The sequence below is a fragment of the Chroicocephalus ridibundus genome, chromosome 3 (genome assembly GCF_963924245.1).
Source record: "Chroicocephalus ridibundus chromosome 3, bChrRid1.1, whole genome shotgun sequence".
Classification (NCBI taxonomy): Eukaryota; Metazoa; Chordata; class Aves; order Charadriiformes; family Laridae; genus Chroicocephalus; species Chroicocephalus ridibundus.
The window spans coordinates 21,744,430-21,759,453 of record NC_086286.1 but is presented as its reverse complement, the minus strand read 5'-3'; the positions used below and the strand labels follow the sequence as shown (position 1 = coordinate 21,759,453).

At 45.5% G+C, this 15,024-nt stretch overlaps 1 protein-coding gene across 4 annotated transcripts in view; it reads left to right on the top strand.

Annotated features, from left to right (window-relative positions):
- Positions 1-1,707: 1,707 nt before the first annotated feature.
- Positions 1,708-15,024, top strand: part of SERTAD2 (SERTA domain containing 2) — an 85,783-nt gene continuing 72,466 nt past the window's right edge. Inside the window, exons 1-2 of one of the 4 annotated variants that reach the window (XM_063328376.1) lie at positions 1,708-2,159; positions 3,700-3,847. In XM_063328376.1, coding sequence (XP_063184446.1) covers positions 3,816-3,847 — 32 coding nt within the window. In that variant the 5' untranslated portion in view covers positions 1,708-2,159; positions 3,700-3,815. Of the gene's footprint in view, positions 2,160-3,695; positions 3,848-3,918; positions 4,044-15,024 lie in introns of those variants that run through there. The other 3 variants (XM_063328375.1, XM_063328378.1, XM_063328380.1) reach the window with 3 other exon arrangements.

Below are 15,024 nucleotides of genomic sequence, written 5' to 3'. Positions count from 1 at the left end.
TCAGCTCTTCAATTACTGTGGGTGCCAAAATAAGGGAAAAAAAAATAATCTGTATTTATAGCACTCTGTCCAAGGAACAAGTTTTTAAAGCAAACAAAACTGTGTATTTTTTTCAGCCTGGGAAAATGCCAATGTAGTCCCTTATTCTGATAGTGTTATCTCATTATCGTACAGAAGTGTACCGGCTATTTTATGCTTTTACTGCAAAAAAACCCAAGTCTTAATTTAAGAGTTTCTAAGTAGAGATGAAGAAGTGAAATACAATTTGAACATCTAATTTCCTTCACCGGGATGAAGTTTTTGGTAAGGCTCCAGTATTTGTTGGAAACTCCTAGTGGGCATTACTTCCTCACTCTACCCAAAATAAATTCCTCCAATAATAAGCACTTGTGAAAACAGTGTTGCTTTTTCACACTACTGATACCGCTCCTATCTGTCGATTTCCCCCAGCAGCACAAGAGGAATTGCACTTTGTAACCCATCTGTCAGCACTATGACTTTTATTTTTTTCATTCATTTGGTCTAACTTCGACATCACACCGGAACCCGAGATGAGCTTTGTTCTCTAAAAATGTCAGAATAAAAAAACAAAACCAACAGACACAACCAACAGAGGAAAAGGTGGGGAAGTGGAAATATTCAGATCTTGAGCCGTGACACCTGTCAAACACAAGAAAAACACAACGTCCCGCTTCCAAACCGCGGGGCCCCAATGGAAGCTGAGGTTTTCACAGCCGAGCTGGCTGCAATCGGCCTCCCCTCAACCCCGCTTCAGGCTTTTTACCTCCCGGCCGGCGCTCGGCCAGCCCTTCCCCGGCCGGTGCCAGCGGGGCCGCCCCGGCTTCCCCTGGAGCAGGCCCCAGCTCCGGTCTCCTTCCTCCCGCGGGAAACGACCTTGGCTGGGCCGCGTTGCCCCGGGCCGAGCCCCTCTCCGCCCCGGACATCTCCCGGCCGCCGACCCCGCTCGGCAGCCAACCCCGGGTCCCCTCCCCGGGGTCTCACAGGCGCCGGGCCCGTTCCCTCCGCCCCGCCTCGCTGAGGTAACCCCAGCCTCGGCCACCTCGGTGCTCCCCCTCGCTGAGGTAACTCCCGCCTCAGCCCCCCCTCACTGAGGTAACCCCCGCCCTAGCCACCACGGTGCTCGCCCACGCTGAGGTAACCCCCGCCCTCACACCAGAGCCGGCTGAGCCCCACCGCCCTCGGGGCCGGCTGGATGCCCACGCCCCTCCCCGGGCCGTGCGGCGCCGCCGGCCCCAGTCACGCTCCCTCCCCCGCCCTCCGCTCCCTGCGTGACCATCTCCCGGGGAGGGGGCGGGAGAAGGCGCTTTCCCCCTACGCTATCCCTCACACCATTTGTGATTGGGCGAGCCGGGTCGCCCATCAACCCAATCCTCAACATCGATTGGCCGGCGGCGGCAGGCCAGGGCGCAGCTCCCGCCCCGCGGGGTGGGGAAGAGGGGGACTGTCCCTCCCCAACACTTCGCGGCAGTGTCCTCAGAAGACTCATTGGGCCGAAGGGGGGGGGGGGGGGGGCGCTCCGGCGCTGCCGGCAGACCCGCACTCCCATTGGCCGGCCGACGCGCCAATCCGCCGAGACGCGACGTCCCGTTGGTTGGCTGATGGCCCAGGGGGCGGGGCAAGCTCCCCTCCCCTTCACCCCCTCCCTTCTCCCCGGTCCCGCCCTGTGACTAACTCCCGTGTGTGAGTCACGGCGAGGCCCGTCAGCGCCGTTAAATGCCGTGTGCGGGCGGGCGGCGCTGCCTGGGCTGCCCCGGCCCCCTGCGCGCCGGCGGCCGCCTCCCCCGCCTCCTCCTCCCCCGGTACATGGCTGGCGGGCCGTACTTGTCACGCTGTCACATCCTCCCCGCCGGCCGCGGCCACAACTTCCCCCCCAGCTCGGCTGCTGCCGCCGCCCGGGGCCACCCCAGCGGCATGGGACAGAGCACAGCCGCCTCAGCGCCTGGCCTCCGTCGCGCAGCCCGGCGCCCCGCCGCACGCTCGTTTTAAATTAATTCCCCCCCGCCCCCTTTCTCCGGTTTAATTTCCTCACCCGTGTGCGTGTCCCCGCGCCCCCTCTCTCCATTACCCCCCGCCACCCCTCACGCTCCCCTCAACGCCTCCCTCAACGGTCCTGAAGGCGGCGGAGCCCCCCGGAGCGGGTGAGTGCCGGGCACGGCCTTGCCGGCTCTTTTCTGGGTTGGGGGGGTGACGGTTTAAGGAGGGGGGTGGTGCGGGTCGGGCTGGGGCAGGGGCAGGGGCAGGGGCAGGGCAGCCCCCGGTTGCCCGGGGAAGGCGGCGGTGGCTGGCAAGTGTTTGAAAGTTGGGGGCTAGTCGCCTCGCAGCGCAGGCTGGCACCGGCCGAGGAGACGCTTTTCCCCCTCAGAGTGGGAAAGAAAGGTGGTGGTGGTGGGGAAACGTGGAAAAAAAAACAAAAAACAAAAAACAAAATACAACATATAAAACCCCGGCGTCGTTACCAACTACAAATGCGTGTCATGCTGCCGATGACACATTTTATTGTGATTTTTGTTTTATTTTTTTTCTCCCCCTTCACCCACCTGGTTGAGACAGCAGTTGAGGCTGGGGTGAAGGTGGACACGAGGGTCTCCCAAAAACCACCCGGGTCCAGCCGCTGGGCCAGACCCCTCCAGACCGGGCCCTGGCCACAGTCCCCCCGGGGGAAAAAAAAAAACAGGGAAACCCAGCTTTTTTGATTTCCAGGTGCACCATCCCTCCTCCCCACCCCGTCATGCCCAGGTATTTCGGTATTACCTGGGCTTGACTTGGTGTGGAAGGAAAATCCATCCATCATAGGGCGAAGCTGTGGTCCGCAGTGGGGTGTTTTGGTGGCTTGGATTGATACTGGGGGCACTTCATGTAGAACGGTTATGTCTCTATTTCATTGCTATTGATTTTTTTTTTTTCCCCCTCCATAATGTATTTTTAGAAATGTGAATGTAGTGTACGTTCCCATGTGCTGTACATTCAGGGTAGCTAAAATAAAACAGATACATGGAAAACCCCAGCAAGTACAGCAGCATTTCCATACACAGGGTGTCTGAAGCCTTAGTACTTTGCTGGCTTTAGTAATTAATATTAATTGCTCAATCTTTGTAATTCATATCGTATGGAAACTAATTGCTGAATTGAAGGTTTACCAAACCTCACAGCGCTCCAAAATCAGCTTTCTCAGACATCTGAAAAATAAATCTACTGAACTTTTCCTAAGAGGAAAGGCCAGCATCATTATGAGAATCCTCCACAAGAAGTTTCTTTTCTTAAGACAAGCACTCTTCTAAATAAGTAGTAAAGTATGGCTTTAGTCGGTGACTACTTAAGTGTAGTCTCAAGTATGCTTAAGATCAGTGAATTTCTAGAGGAAATGAAGTCTTTAGCAAATCTTGTCTTGCTTCTCTCTATAAAGAGAGGGAGGGAAACAAAAAAAAATCAGCCCTGAGATTGATACCAAGTAGAAAATCACTCCTTATCCCAAGGTGTATCTTGCCCACTGTAACCCACAAACTTCCTTAATGTCGGCTATTTTGCCTTTATGGGGGGGTCCTTGAGGTCTTAAATCAATATGAAGTGGGCCTGCTTCTCCTCTGGTAATAGTTTAGCACCAGTGTAACTTCGTTAACTTTAACGGAGTGGATTTGCATTAATGTGAAAAGTAATCAAGAAACCCCTGTTTTCAGAAAGGCCCTTGTAGTAGTGACGTGAGGAGCTCCGATGCCTTCTCTCATCAGCCCCGATTACGCCACCCTTACTCACGCTGAGTGGTACTTTACTGCGCAAGTACTCCCTGCGATGCTTGTATGACTACTTGTGTACTACAGCACCAATCTGGGTGAGGTAGAGCGGCGCTTATTTTTTTCGTAACTATTCCCCCCCACCCCCTTCCCTTGAAATAAGAATATATCGGATAACTATTTTTCTTGGGTCATGAAGAAAACTTCTGAGGATTAAATGTAAAGCTGCTCTGTTAAGTGACCGTACCCTAAAAGCCCTGTTTAAGACTTCTGTGCTACCAGTGAAACAGGCAGGTAAGTTTTCTGTGTGTTTAGCTTTCCCTTGTTGCTATGGAAAGTAGGAAAAAGATTGTTGAAAAATTCATTATCTTGTCCTGAAATTCCTCTGTGCCTGAGGGAATCCATACCTACATGCGGTGTTCAAGTTGGGGTGGTTTTTGGTTTGTTTTTTTTTTTTTTTTTCCCCTCCTTCTCCAGAACCACCCCCCACCCCCAAACATTCACATCACATTGTTTAAATGTTTGCTATTGAAATCACTGGCAGCAGGATCAGGCCCTCGGTTGTTTTTCTTTAAAGCAGTTGATAATGGCTTGGATGTGATGTTGTAGAAAGATAATATTATCTGGTGTGTCCACAGCTCAGATCCACTGTCTTATTACAATCTCAGAAGAAAGCTCCGTACTAAGCAGCCCGTAAAGAAAATATGTCTAACAAAGCAGAACTGTCTTCTGCCTTTATGTTATTTATAAATGTCTTGAAAGTTTGCTTGATACTCTTTCAGAACAAGACACAATTCTTTCATGTTTGTTTCATGTTTTCACTTCCTTGTATGACTGTGTTCATTGCTAAGCTTTTGTGTCACTGATTGAGATGTTATTGTAATTAACATTAATTATGCAAACTAGATTGTTTTTAGAGGCTCTCCAACTCTGTATTGATACTGTCAACTTGTTTGTTTGTTGAACAAAAATCCACACATTTCACCATTCTCAGAGGAAATAGATTAACCGGTTCCAAATTAATATATGCATGGGAAACCATAGCAAAATTAAGCTCTTTTAGCTCAAACGGCACATTGAATCTTGATGGAGATGGTGAATACAGTACGGTTGGATCTGAAATATCAAGGCAGGGTAAACTGGGGAGCAGGAAAGGGGACTAGGTACAGCCATTCGGGGAGGGTGTTTACACTGCGGAGTTACACCACGTTCTTTCCAGATAGACAGTACTAGATTAATTGGGCCAAATTCTGCAGTCCCGAATTGAGCAAAACTCACACTGAAGTACACTGGAGCTGTCTGCTTGGTTGTGGACTGCTGAATTTGTTTGAGAAATTGAGAAAAAAAATGGCAGCGTTTACTTCATTAATTATTTAGGACATTTTGGATTTTAACTCTTGAGAAGGTATCTTCCTTTAATTTGGTTTAGAAGGTGTACAAGGGTGGGTTTTTTTAAAGAAAAACTTCTCAAAAATATCTTTGAAATATACATTCGGTTATAAAATATTCCCTATAGCAATGATAGCATTTTACAATTTTTTTAAAATGTTAATTATAGTGACATTCACAAAAGTCTCTATGTCTGATTCTGAATCACCCCCTTGAAACACTTCTGAGCTGAGAAGGACTTTAAAATCTCTCCCTAGAAATTGTAATTGTTGCAATATTTATACGTCGTTGCATTGTTGCGTACTCTCAGGAAGAAAAAAAAAAACCGGGGTGGGGAGAAGAGTTTACATGAGAATTTGTTGTCACGATATCAAGCCTGAAAATATACGCAGACTGGCAGACTATTCTCTGTCTTAAAAATTAAGTCTCTCTAATTTCCCATTTAAATAAGGAAAATTTGGTTTGCAGTTTGCTTTGGGTAATGAAAGAGAGGGTTTTTTTGTTTCTACTTTCAGTGCAGTGGTCCTCTGGAAAGTTAGAAACAGCGCCCTGGGGCTCAGCGAAGTGGAGGGTGTATAATTATATGGGAAGGCTCCATAGCATCAGTGAATTAGCATTAGCAGCTGAGTGAGTTTGTTAAGCTGTAGAGATGGTATTATGGAAATCAATAAAACGCTGATTTCTTTCTTATTGCAGATTCCATGTTTAAAGGAAAAGATGCTATTTGTTTGTCTGCCTTTCGTGTACGCTTGCCAAACCATTAGTTGATTTGGAAAGGCAGGTTTTTCAGTTCAGACAATAAGTAGTCTTTTTTTAACTCTTTTAAACCTTTATTTATTAGATTATCTTCCAGAAATCACACTAACATCCTGGCCTGCAAGTGGCTTCAAGTGTGTCGGTCTGTCAGCAGAGACAAGAGTGAAGGTCACTTATTTTTCTTATGACATGCTGGTGTGGCATTGTTTATTGTAACCTAAATGCTGTATGTTCCTGACATTCCTGTTTCTGCTTTAAATTAAATTATCTCAAGTGTTTGGAGGGTGCTGATGAGACATACTGAAATCCACAGTAAAAATAAAAAAGAAGTAGTGACCTTAACTGTTTTCAGATATGTGAGTCAGGAGGGCTGATATTAATCACTGTAAGATCTGTAATATGCATTGGCCTTTATTTCTTTGTCTCAAAGCTTCTCCTGCTTTTATACCAGAAAGACAAGTAATCAGATCATTCATCACATTAAGTGCTTGCAGAGAAATGACAGATCGACAGCCTTATGTTGAGCACTGTGTAACACGTATGATACCTTAAGTTCTGATGATCTATATAAAAACATTTTAATTGGGAGGAACAGTAAATGGGAATGGTTGTCTTCGAATCCAAGGACTTTATGGGTTGTTGTTTTTCCTTCTTCCTGATTGAGAATTAAACTTAAGTTCATAATCAAATTATTTTATTTTAGAATATCTGCATGCTACAACCCTTCACAAAATACTCTGACACATTTTATTCAAGCAAAGATACATTAAGAGCTTTGAGGGGAACCGGGCTGCCTTAGTGGTGGATAGCATAACCAATGGTGATCCGGCAGACTTTATGGAACTAGGAAGGTCCAACTCTGCAGCTTCTTCAGGAACGCTGCAGCGAACGTCTGTCTTGTGCCATGCGAGCAGCATGTGTACGGAGCTCGGCTTTCGTGAGGCGTGCAGAGCATGTTCTTGTATGAACAGAAAGAGTTCAAAATGCTGGGTTTATGATGCAGGCAACAGTAAAGGTCAGCAACTTGGAAAATTAATAATATGGTTTGTGTTGACATTTCAGAGGGAATTCTGATGGGGGCGTGGTTCCAGTGAATGTAAACTTGCCGGTCCGGCTGCACAGATAAAATAGGCAGCCTTCCTCTTATCTCTTTGGTAACCCAAACCTTTTTACTGAGAAACTGGCAACATTATGTTTATATTCTCCCTATGCTTTATTGTTTCTGCTAATCTCTAATTAAATAGAGCCAGTGAGGGCCAGCATGGTGCTTTCAGTGCTCAACTACAGCTTAGAAATGACACTCTGCTTTCTAATGATTATGAGCAGGTGAAGTCACAGGAAGGGCGGGGGAGTTGGAGTAATGTAGTATGCAAGTAAATTCCTGATTCTTAAAATATTTGCCTGTAGTTGTAGTCATCCACAGTACTTCGTATCTCTGGCATCACCACGAGTATCCAGTTAAGGACAGTTTAAGAACACAGAAATGAAAAAAAACCCAGGGATGAAGAGATCTCGTCTGAACCTGAACCAAACCTTTTTAGCTCCTATTATGTGAATTAGGGAGGAAGGTCCCAAGAAATAATGAGGATAAAGTCTTTCATAACTGCAAAATTACAGTAGTGATGGTGACTTTGAAAAAATAGCTTCTAGATAGAGAAGGAATTGTAGTCACTTTGCTGTCTTTTCATAAGCTGTTACTAATGTGGTTAAAGCATTAGCTCTGAGGACAAGTGCATTGAGAGCTTGGATTCTTCCTCTTTAAAATGTAAAAGTCTATATTCATATATTTGCTGTGGGGCAAAATAAGACACTGCTTGTTTGATTATCGAAATTCAAAATTCTCATTTAAAAAAAAAACACACCCTGTTTTTTGTTGAAATGAAGTCAGATATTCCTGTGGATGCCTTTTTTACTTTTGGTTATCTTTTTTTAGTTTCCTTTCTTCTAAGTATCTTTTCATTGTCTGCTTTCCTTCTTTCTGTCCTACAGAATTCCTTTTCTGTTGTTGTTTTTGATTCACTCCACTTCTTTCCAGCCAATTTTTTTTCCTCCATTTGTTGTTGTTCTTTCTAGTCTTAATCAACTACCAGTGTTGCTGCTTGCTTATAGAATCACATCAACAGCTCTGAATAACACTGCTCTACACAGGGTACAAATAAATAGCAACTGATCCTTCCTTAAAAAGCTTACAGTGGGAATGTGAAATCTGGGTGGACTGGCATCCAGCTCCTGTTTTCTGTGGCCCACACTTCTCAGTTTTTGGTATGGAGAGCCATTGTGCTGCTGTCATGTAGTACTAAGGCACATGTTGAGGTGCGGGATGCCAGCAATATTTAGTGTCCTCTGCACTTGGCAAGGAAAAGGTTCACCACTGCTGACCTGTAGTCCAAGAGGAAAACGTGAAGGGAGAGGCTGTTGGAGGTGTGACATGACTTGGTGCAGTCATCCAGAAGGAGTCAGGACCACAGCCAGGAATAATACTCAGGTGTCATCAGCTTCAGACACGTGCCCTGTGCTGTAGCAAAGCAGGTTTTTTGCTTCTTCTATGCTTTGTGGAGCTCGGTTCTATTTTTTTTTTTTGTTCTTCTATTTATTTGGCTGTCTTCTCTGTTTTAGTCTTTTCTCATCTTTAATATGTCATGGCTACTAGTGACCTCTCATCACAGGGATGTTATTAAGACTTAGAGTGTTTTCCCTCATTCTCTGCTGGAATATTTGTCTCTTGCCAAAGAAATTGAGGTCAGAATCAGGGCCTCCTGAATACCATGCACCAAAAAGTACATATGTAGGTGTTGAAGGTACCAAAATACTCTTTAAAAAACAAAGACCAAACAAGGTTAGTGAAGTTAAAAAAGCTAATAATTGGTTTGTGATACAATGTGAGAACTAAGGTATAAAGGTTTTCTGTGGTGATGTAAGGGTAAAAGCTGTAGCCTTTTTAAGAGAACCTTTAAACTGTTAAACCTTTTTAAAGCAACACACCAATCTTTTGCTGAACCTGCTAATTTGAAGGTTTTGGAAGGTAAGTGGCCCTCCTTCCTGTGAGAGGGAACATATCTGATAGTAAAGTTTCTAAACGGAGCTGATATCTCTAGGCCCGGTGATGGTTGTTGCCTGGTATCAAGTGAAAGAGTTAGCAGCCAGATATGCAATGGGAAAATGCCCAGGGCACCCTTCCAGCACTCAGCCAATGCAAAAAGGCTGTCTTAACTGCCCTTTGATTTGGAATATTTTAAATTTATTCCCTGTTTTCAGATATTACAGTGAAAATTGTAGGGAAAGGCACTCTGTCTTTCAGATTGGCAGATTTTTGTGGCATTCCTATCTTGGAAAGGCCAAAAGAGGGGAGGAAAAAAAAATCTTGGGTATAGTCTTCTATTCTGTCCCCTGCCATGTTCAAAACCAGATAGTCTTCCCTTGTTCAGAATAAAATATCCATTTCCTTTGCTGTGATAATCCATTGCCCGAATGTCCTGGTAGCAAAATTTGATTGTGGTGTTTGGACACCTAGCATGTCACTCCTATGAAACAACAGTGTTTGAAATGTTATAATCCAAGAAATCCAGAGTTAAAGTGCTTTCAGCAGTGACTAATTGCATGCTAGGGAGTATTACTGTGTCTTCCTGATTTATGTCCCTCATTGGCCAAGACAGACTTGCAGATGAGTTCTTAACATATTATTTAACAAGATGGTAGTGCTTTGTGCTTAAATTGCTTGTTGTTGTTTTTTTTTTTTTTTATTCTCCCTCCCCAGAGTGGGGTTCAGACCTCCTTATTAGTTTTATGGGAAAGCCACAGATCCAGATTTTTTCTGGAGCTGTTGCAGCATGAGTGAACAACTGTGTAGGGCTTCTTTCAAGAGCTACGAAAGTAGCCTGTGCTCCTTACCCAAGAAAAGTTACGAACCTTTATCATCTCTGGGGCCTTTCTGTGTTTTTTATTTTTCTTTTTTTTCTTTTTCCTTACCCTTTCTTCCCCACTTGAAACCTGATTCTGAAGGAGTTGGAGCAATTGCCCAGCTTATCTTACATCTTTCAATTCAGAAGAGGGTGGGGTAGGAAAGAAGGTCTTCTGCATCAGACTGCAGATGTTATTTCTAGACCCCTTACTGCCCCCAAATCACACTTCTTCAACCTGAAAAACAGCAGAGAAAAAATCCCCGCTTGAACACTTTTTCTTGTCTTTAACGAGAGATTAAGGAAGAGTCCTTCCTTTACAAAGAGAGGAAGTAGCGTAGCATCTTAGCGCCCTTTAGGAAAGGGTCACCACCATGGGGGTGCTGCTAAGAAAGGTTGCCAAATCCTCCCAGACTCTGCACCAGGCTGTTGTGAAAGGCTCCTATGAAATGAAGAAGCTGTATAGCCAATGTGTGCATGCATATTTCTGAAGGTTATGCTGGATTTTTGCCATGCCACAAAACTGATTAGAATAACTTATAATAAAAAGTGGGGCATGGATTTCAGAAATGGATCATGTGATGGGGGAAGGAGGGAAGTGGGTGGCAGGGAAGGCGAATCTGATGTTTTTCCTGGTCAGTGGATATACTCCAAAGTGTAAATTTTCTACCACTGTCTGTAGGGAGAAGCTACCGCCCTTACTTTTGTTGTCAGAGATGACTGCTGTATGCCTGGCTTAATGTATATATTGTGTACTTATGCATTGCTGTTTGTTTATTTACTTGCAGTAAGACTCAGGATATGCCAGGTGCTTATGGATAATCTCTGCTCCAAGGAATTCAGAAATCTGAGAGAGGCAGAGGAAAGTAAATAGGTGGCAGTTTACAGGTTAGTACTGAGAAACAGAAAGATTCATGGGACACAGGGCCCTTGAGAGGAGCGCCAGTATGTGGCAAAGGTGCTGTGCAGGTGAAGTGGGCAGGAGGATATGCACAGTGGCCTCCATGAAAGAAACGGGCACCGTGCAGACAAGTGCTCTGACTGCCGAGCCTTCTGTCTGCTCTGCATTTATCAGCCATCTAGGCCTAGTCAATGTGTGCATTTGGGTCCCTGGTGTGTCTGGAAAGAAAAGAGGTCCTTTGCTTTGCTTCTGCATTACAAGTCAGTCCTTGGTCAGTTTAGAGCTCCTGACACCTGATCGGTCTCTTGGATGCTTTCCCCTGCATTTGTCATTGCACGATGTGATGGCTGTGTAAGTGGAGTTATTCTGTCATGTTCTATGCAGAGAAATGCTGTGAAAATGAGAAAGCAGGGGAACAAGGCACGTGAGGTGTGCGCATGCAACATGAGGCTTGACAAGACCAGTGAGAAGTAGCATTGGGGTTTTGCACATGCATTCCTTGGGGCACAAAGTGTCATCGTCTTCAGTTCAATCTTTGATGCGATTAAGGCCCCGAGCATGTCTGTAACACAAAATGGAAAACAAAAAGCAAATGTTTTCTCTTCAGCCGTCATTCTAGCATTGCTTGTGTGCTTATGAATCATTCCTCCTCCATCTGGAAGGATGAGATGCAGAGCTCTTTTCTAAGGAGGTATCTAACGTACATCCTCATAGCAGCCAGCAATTGGCATGACAAAAGGGTTACAGCTAGTGGCTGGCGCTTTTCCCATCCATCTTGCCACTGGAAACATAATGCTTTTGCAATGTGCTTGTTCTTCAGGCACCAGCGCACAGAGCCAGTCCTCAGGACACGCAAACAGAGCAGTTGCGTGTTGTTCACTTTTGTTTGTGGTGCCTCCTCAGCGGCACAAGAACTGGGAAGTGGTAGTAACAGCGATAAATTGGTTTTCTTTATTAGAGTGTGACATGGAGTGGATGGGGAACAGTGGGGTACTCATGGAACATCCCCAGGTGTGGGAAGATGAGCAGCAAGGAATCTAGCACTGCCAGTGTAACATCAAGTGTGGGAGAAGACCTTGTTTTGCATCTAACCTTGTGTGCTTTCCACAGGACAAGGCAAAATTTAGTAGTATTGAGTACACAAGGGAAAAAGCCTGATTTAAAAAAATGTCATAACATTGTTCATGTAAACTGTCTACCTTGTATATATCCTGTCCTTCATTTGATTTGCAAAAAGACCAAGGCCCTGACTCAATTAACTTAGTCTCAAGTGTTCCTGTGATGTCAAGAAAGAATTTTATTGCCCATCACTTTGCAGAGGGGTGTTTAATGTGTTGCCAGAATGGGCAGTAGAAAGAAGAGCCCCTTAATCTCAGTACAAATCTATTGTTATCTTTCTCTGTTGCTGAGCATGACTGGAAATGTCCTCGTCTTGCAGCAGTGACCAGCTCAATATGCAGCTCAAACCTAAATGTAGAAGCTGGATGTTCTTCTGCTGACGCTCCTTGAGACACTCTTGAAACTCACCACAAATGCATGCCCATGGGATTGTTTGTGTCTTTGCAGTTCTTTCTTCTGAAGAACAGTTGGAGATGAGGTAGAGGAGAGTTCAGGATATGCTGCCTGCCCCCAGGGCCTTTGGTGCATTTAATGTGCTGCTGTTTGGACCAGTTGTTCTCGGAGCTGGGACCAGTGGCTCCTTCTGTCTGGGAAGTGCCTGTGCAAACAGGAAAAGCCTCTCCGCTCTGCATTTTAACCAGTGTCTGTTGTGCAAGGCAGGCTCGTTTCTGCTGTTGGAGCTGAGAGTCATCTCTCCATCTTGTGTGGTCCAGCGTAGTCCGGAGGTTTATGGCACTGCTCCTGCAAGACCTCAGCCATCTTGGGTTGGGGTGAGAATGGCAGGGAGGAAATCATCAGTCTGCCTCACCCGAGGGAGTTAAATCCTGCTCTGCTGCATGGAGGATACAGACTTGTGGCCACTGCTGCTAGTGCCTCGTATATGAAGTGAGGAACTTTGGATTTTTTGAAAGGCAGGTTCCTGTCATAGTGTGTGGATGGAGGAACCTCCTTTCTGCTTCTTTGTGATGGGTGGGTTTAAGATGCAGCCCTGTTCTTAACATCCCTTATTAGCTGACTCTAGACAGTGTCATGCTGAGCTTAGGGGTGTGAAGTACTAACTTGTTCCCTAGTGTGCTTTGGGGCTGGGGGAGACGGAGGTGGCTGATGGGGTCTGTAGGCTTTCTGCAGCAGAGTTCCTATGCCCCTTTCCTTTGGAGGCAGGGCACTGTCACTGCAGGTAGGGACTGTGAACCCTCCCACGCTGCTGAAGCTGAACGCTGTGTGAGAGAGATGGTATGTCTGCTCCCTCCCAAAGTGCTTTTGGGAGGATGCTCTGGAGCTGGGATATGAAACGGTATCGTAGAAAGCCACTCTGCCCTGGAGACTGAAGTCCTCCTGCATATTAGGGCTCAGTGCTGGACTTTGTATCTGGGGAGAGGCTTTCTTTCACTATGTCTCAAGCTTCTTCTTTTATCTTTCCTCTGACAATAGCCTGGAGGAGACCCTTCAGGCAGGGATACTTTGTTACTTTCTTTAGCTTTATGATTGCTGTTTATACTATAGTGTAATAAACACGATTAGCATTTCTGGCTTATTTCAGGGTGTGTGCTTGCGTGTGAAAAAGATTTGGGTACATTCATTCTGCCATCTTTCTTACCTGTGCCTGAGATGCTATCTGGTTACGATCTTTCCTGATACATAACAGCTATGGAAAGGAAATAACACTCCCCATGCTCTTGGAAACATTTCAGTAGCTTGACTTCGGTAAGCAGTGCAGCGGTAATAGGGATAAGGGGTGATACGTACAGTGTCTTACTTTGAAAACTTGCTTCTGGATCCTGCAGAGCATGGTCAGCAGGCGGGGGTTGTTCGCATTGCACACTTCGCCTGCAGTGTCTGCTGGCAACATGCTCCATGTATATGAATTCATCTCTGCTTTTCTTTGTGTGACAGGTCAGAGTTCAAAGTGTGGGGACCCCCGAGGCAGAAGAATTGGGTTGCTGTGTGTGTTTGTATGTGTACACTCAGCAGGTGTAAGGTGTTCGATATCTTCCAGCCTGAGTCAGCTGTGGGTATTTCCACTTTCCAAGAGGCTGAAGACCAGGTTCTCATGGCCTAAATCCCACCTAAGGCTCTGTGCTTGAAGGCCAGGAGTCAGCTGGAAGCAAATAAAAGATACAGGGACTTAGGTGCAATTTCAGGGCATGTGAATCTGGCTCCTTCTGTCCTGCGATACCAGTGTGCCATAGGCATCTAATCTGGGAAGACAGAAGTGAACAGGCCAGGCCAATGACCGTATTTTCACTTTCCAAAGTGTTTCTAGACATACCGAACTGGACTCCCCACCTCTAACCTATGTCCAATTTGAATTCTCAAGCTAATCCCATCAGTGTTAGGTAGAGCAAAGAACCTGATCCAAGCAGTGTTTCTTATTCCTGGAAAGGTCCTGACATCTCACAGCATTTACCTTCTGGAGGGTAACTGGGATGGGGGAGAGGCCTGGAGCTATGCTGGTGCATGTGTTGTTTTCTGGCTGTGGAGTTTTTTGCGGTTGTTTTTGTGGGTTCTTTTTCCCTCTTGGAAAGTGTGAAGGCTGGCATTGCACCCATAGCCTAGAAGGACTAGGCAATGCTGTGTTACCTGTCAGCAGCAGATAGATCTGGTGTTGAATGAGGGAGATGCTGGGGCTCTCAGACAAGGGATGCTGAGGGTGCTTGGCTCTGGGGGAACTGAGCCCTCCCAGGTTTGCTTGTGGCCATAAAGAGTGTGATCTCTCACTGTGTTAGCCCTGGTAATCTCTGACTATCAATCATCCCCTTCTCGTTTGGAAGAACTTTGACTTAATAATAATGAGAGATACATCAGCTTGAGTAATTTCTGTTTGAAGATACTAAGCTCTGTGAATACTGAGGAATATCACATCCTAAACTTTTGAGCGGTTCTAACTGTAATGCAGTGCTGTTCTTGGAATGATTTGTTTCAACTATAGGGCCAGTTTAAATAGAGCTATTTAAGTATATGTTGCAGTTCCTCATACATCAAAAAGTGAAGTTCAGTGAATAATGAGTTATCATGGGGCACCACAATGAGATAAGAACTCATCATAGCTTTGCAATAAATGGCAATGTCGTTAGAGGAAAAAAGGCTTTTTGTATATAAGCTTAATTGGAAAAGCCAGAAATCTTGAGTGGAGATTTTTAGCGTGCTGACCAACTGGAATATATTGTAATAAGAGCAAATTTCTGTGTGCAGAGGGTGTCCAAGATTTTGATTG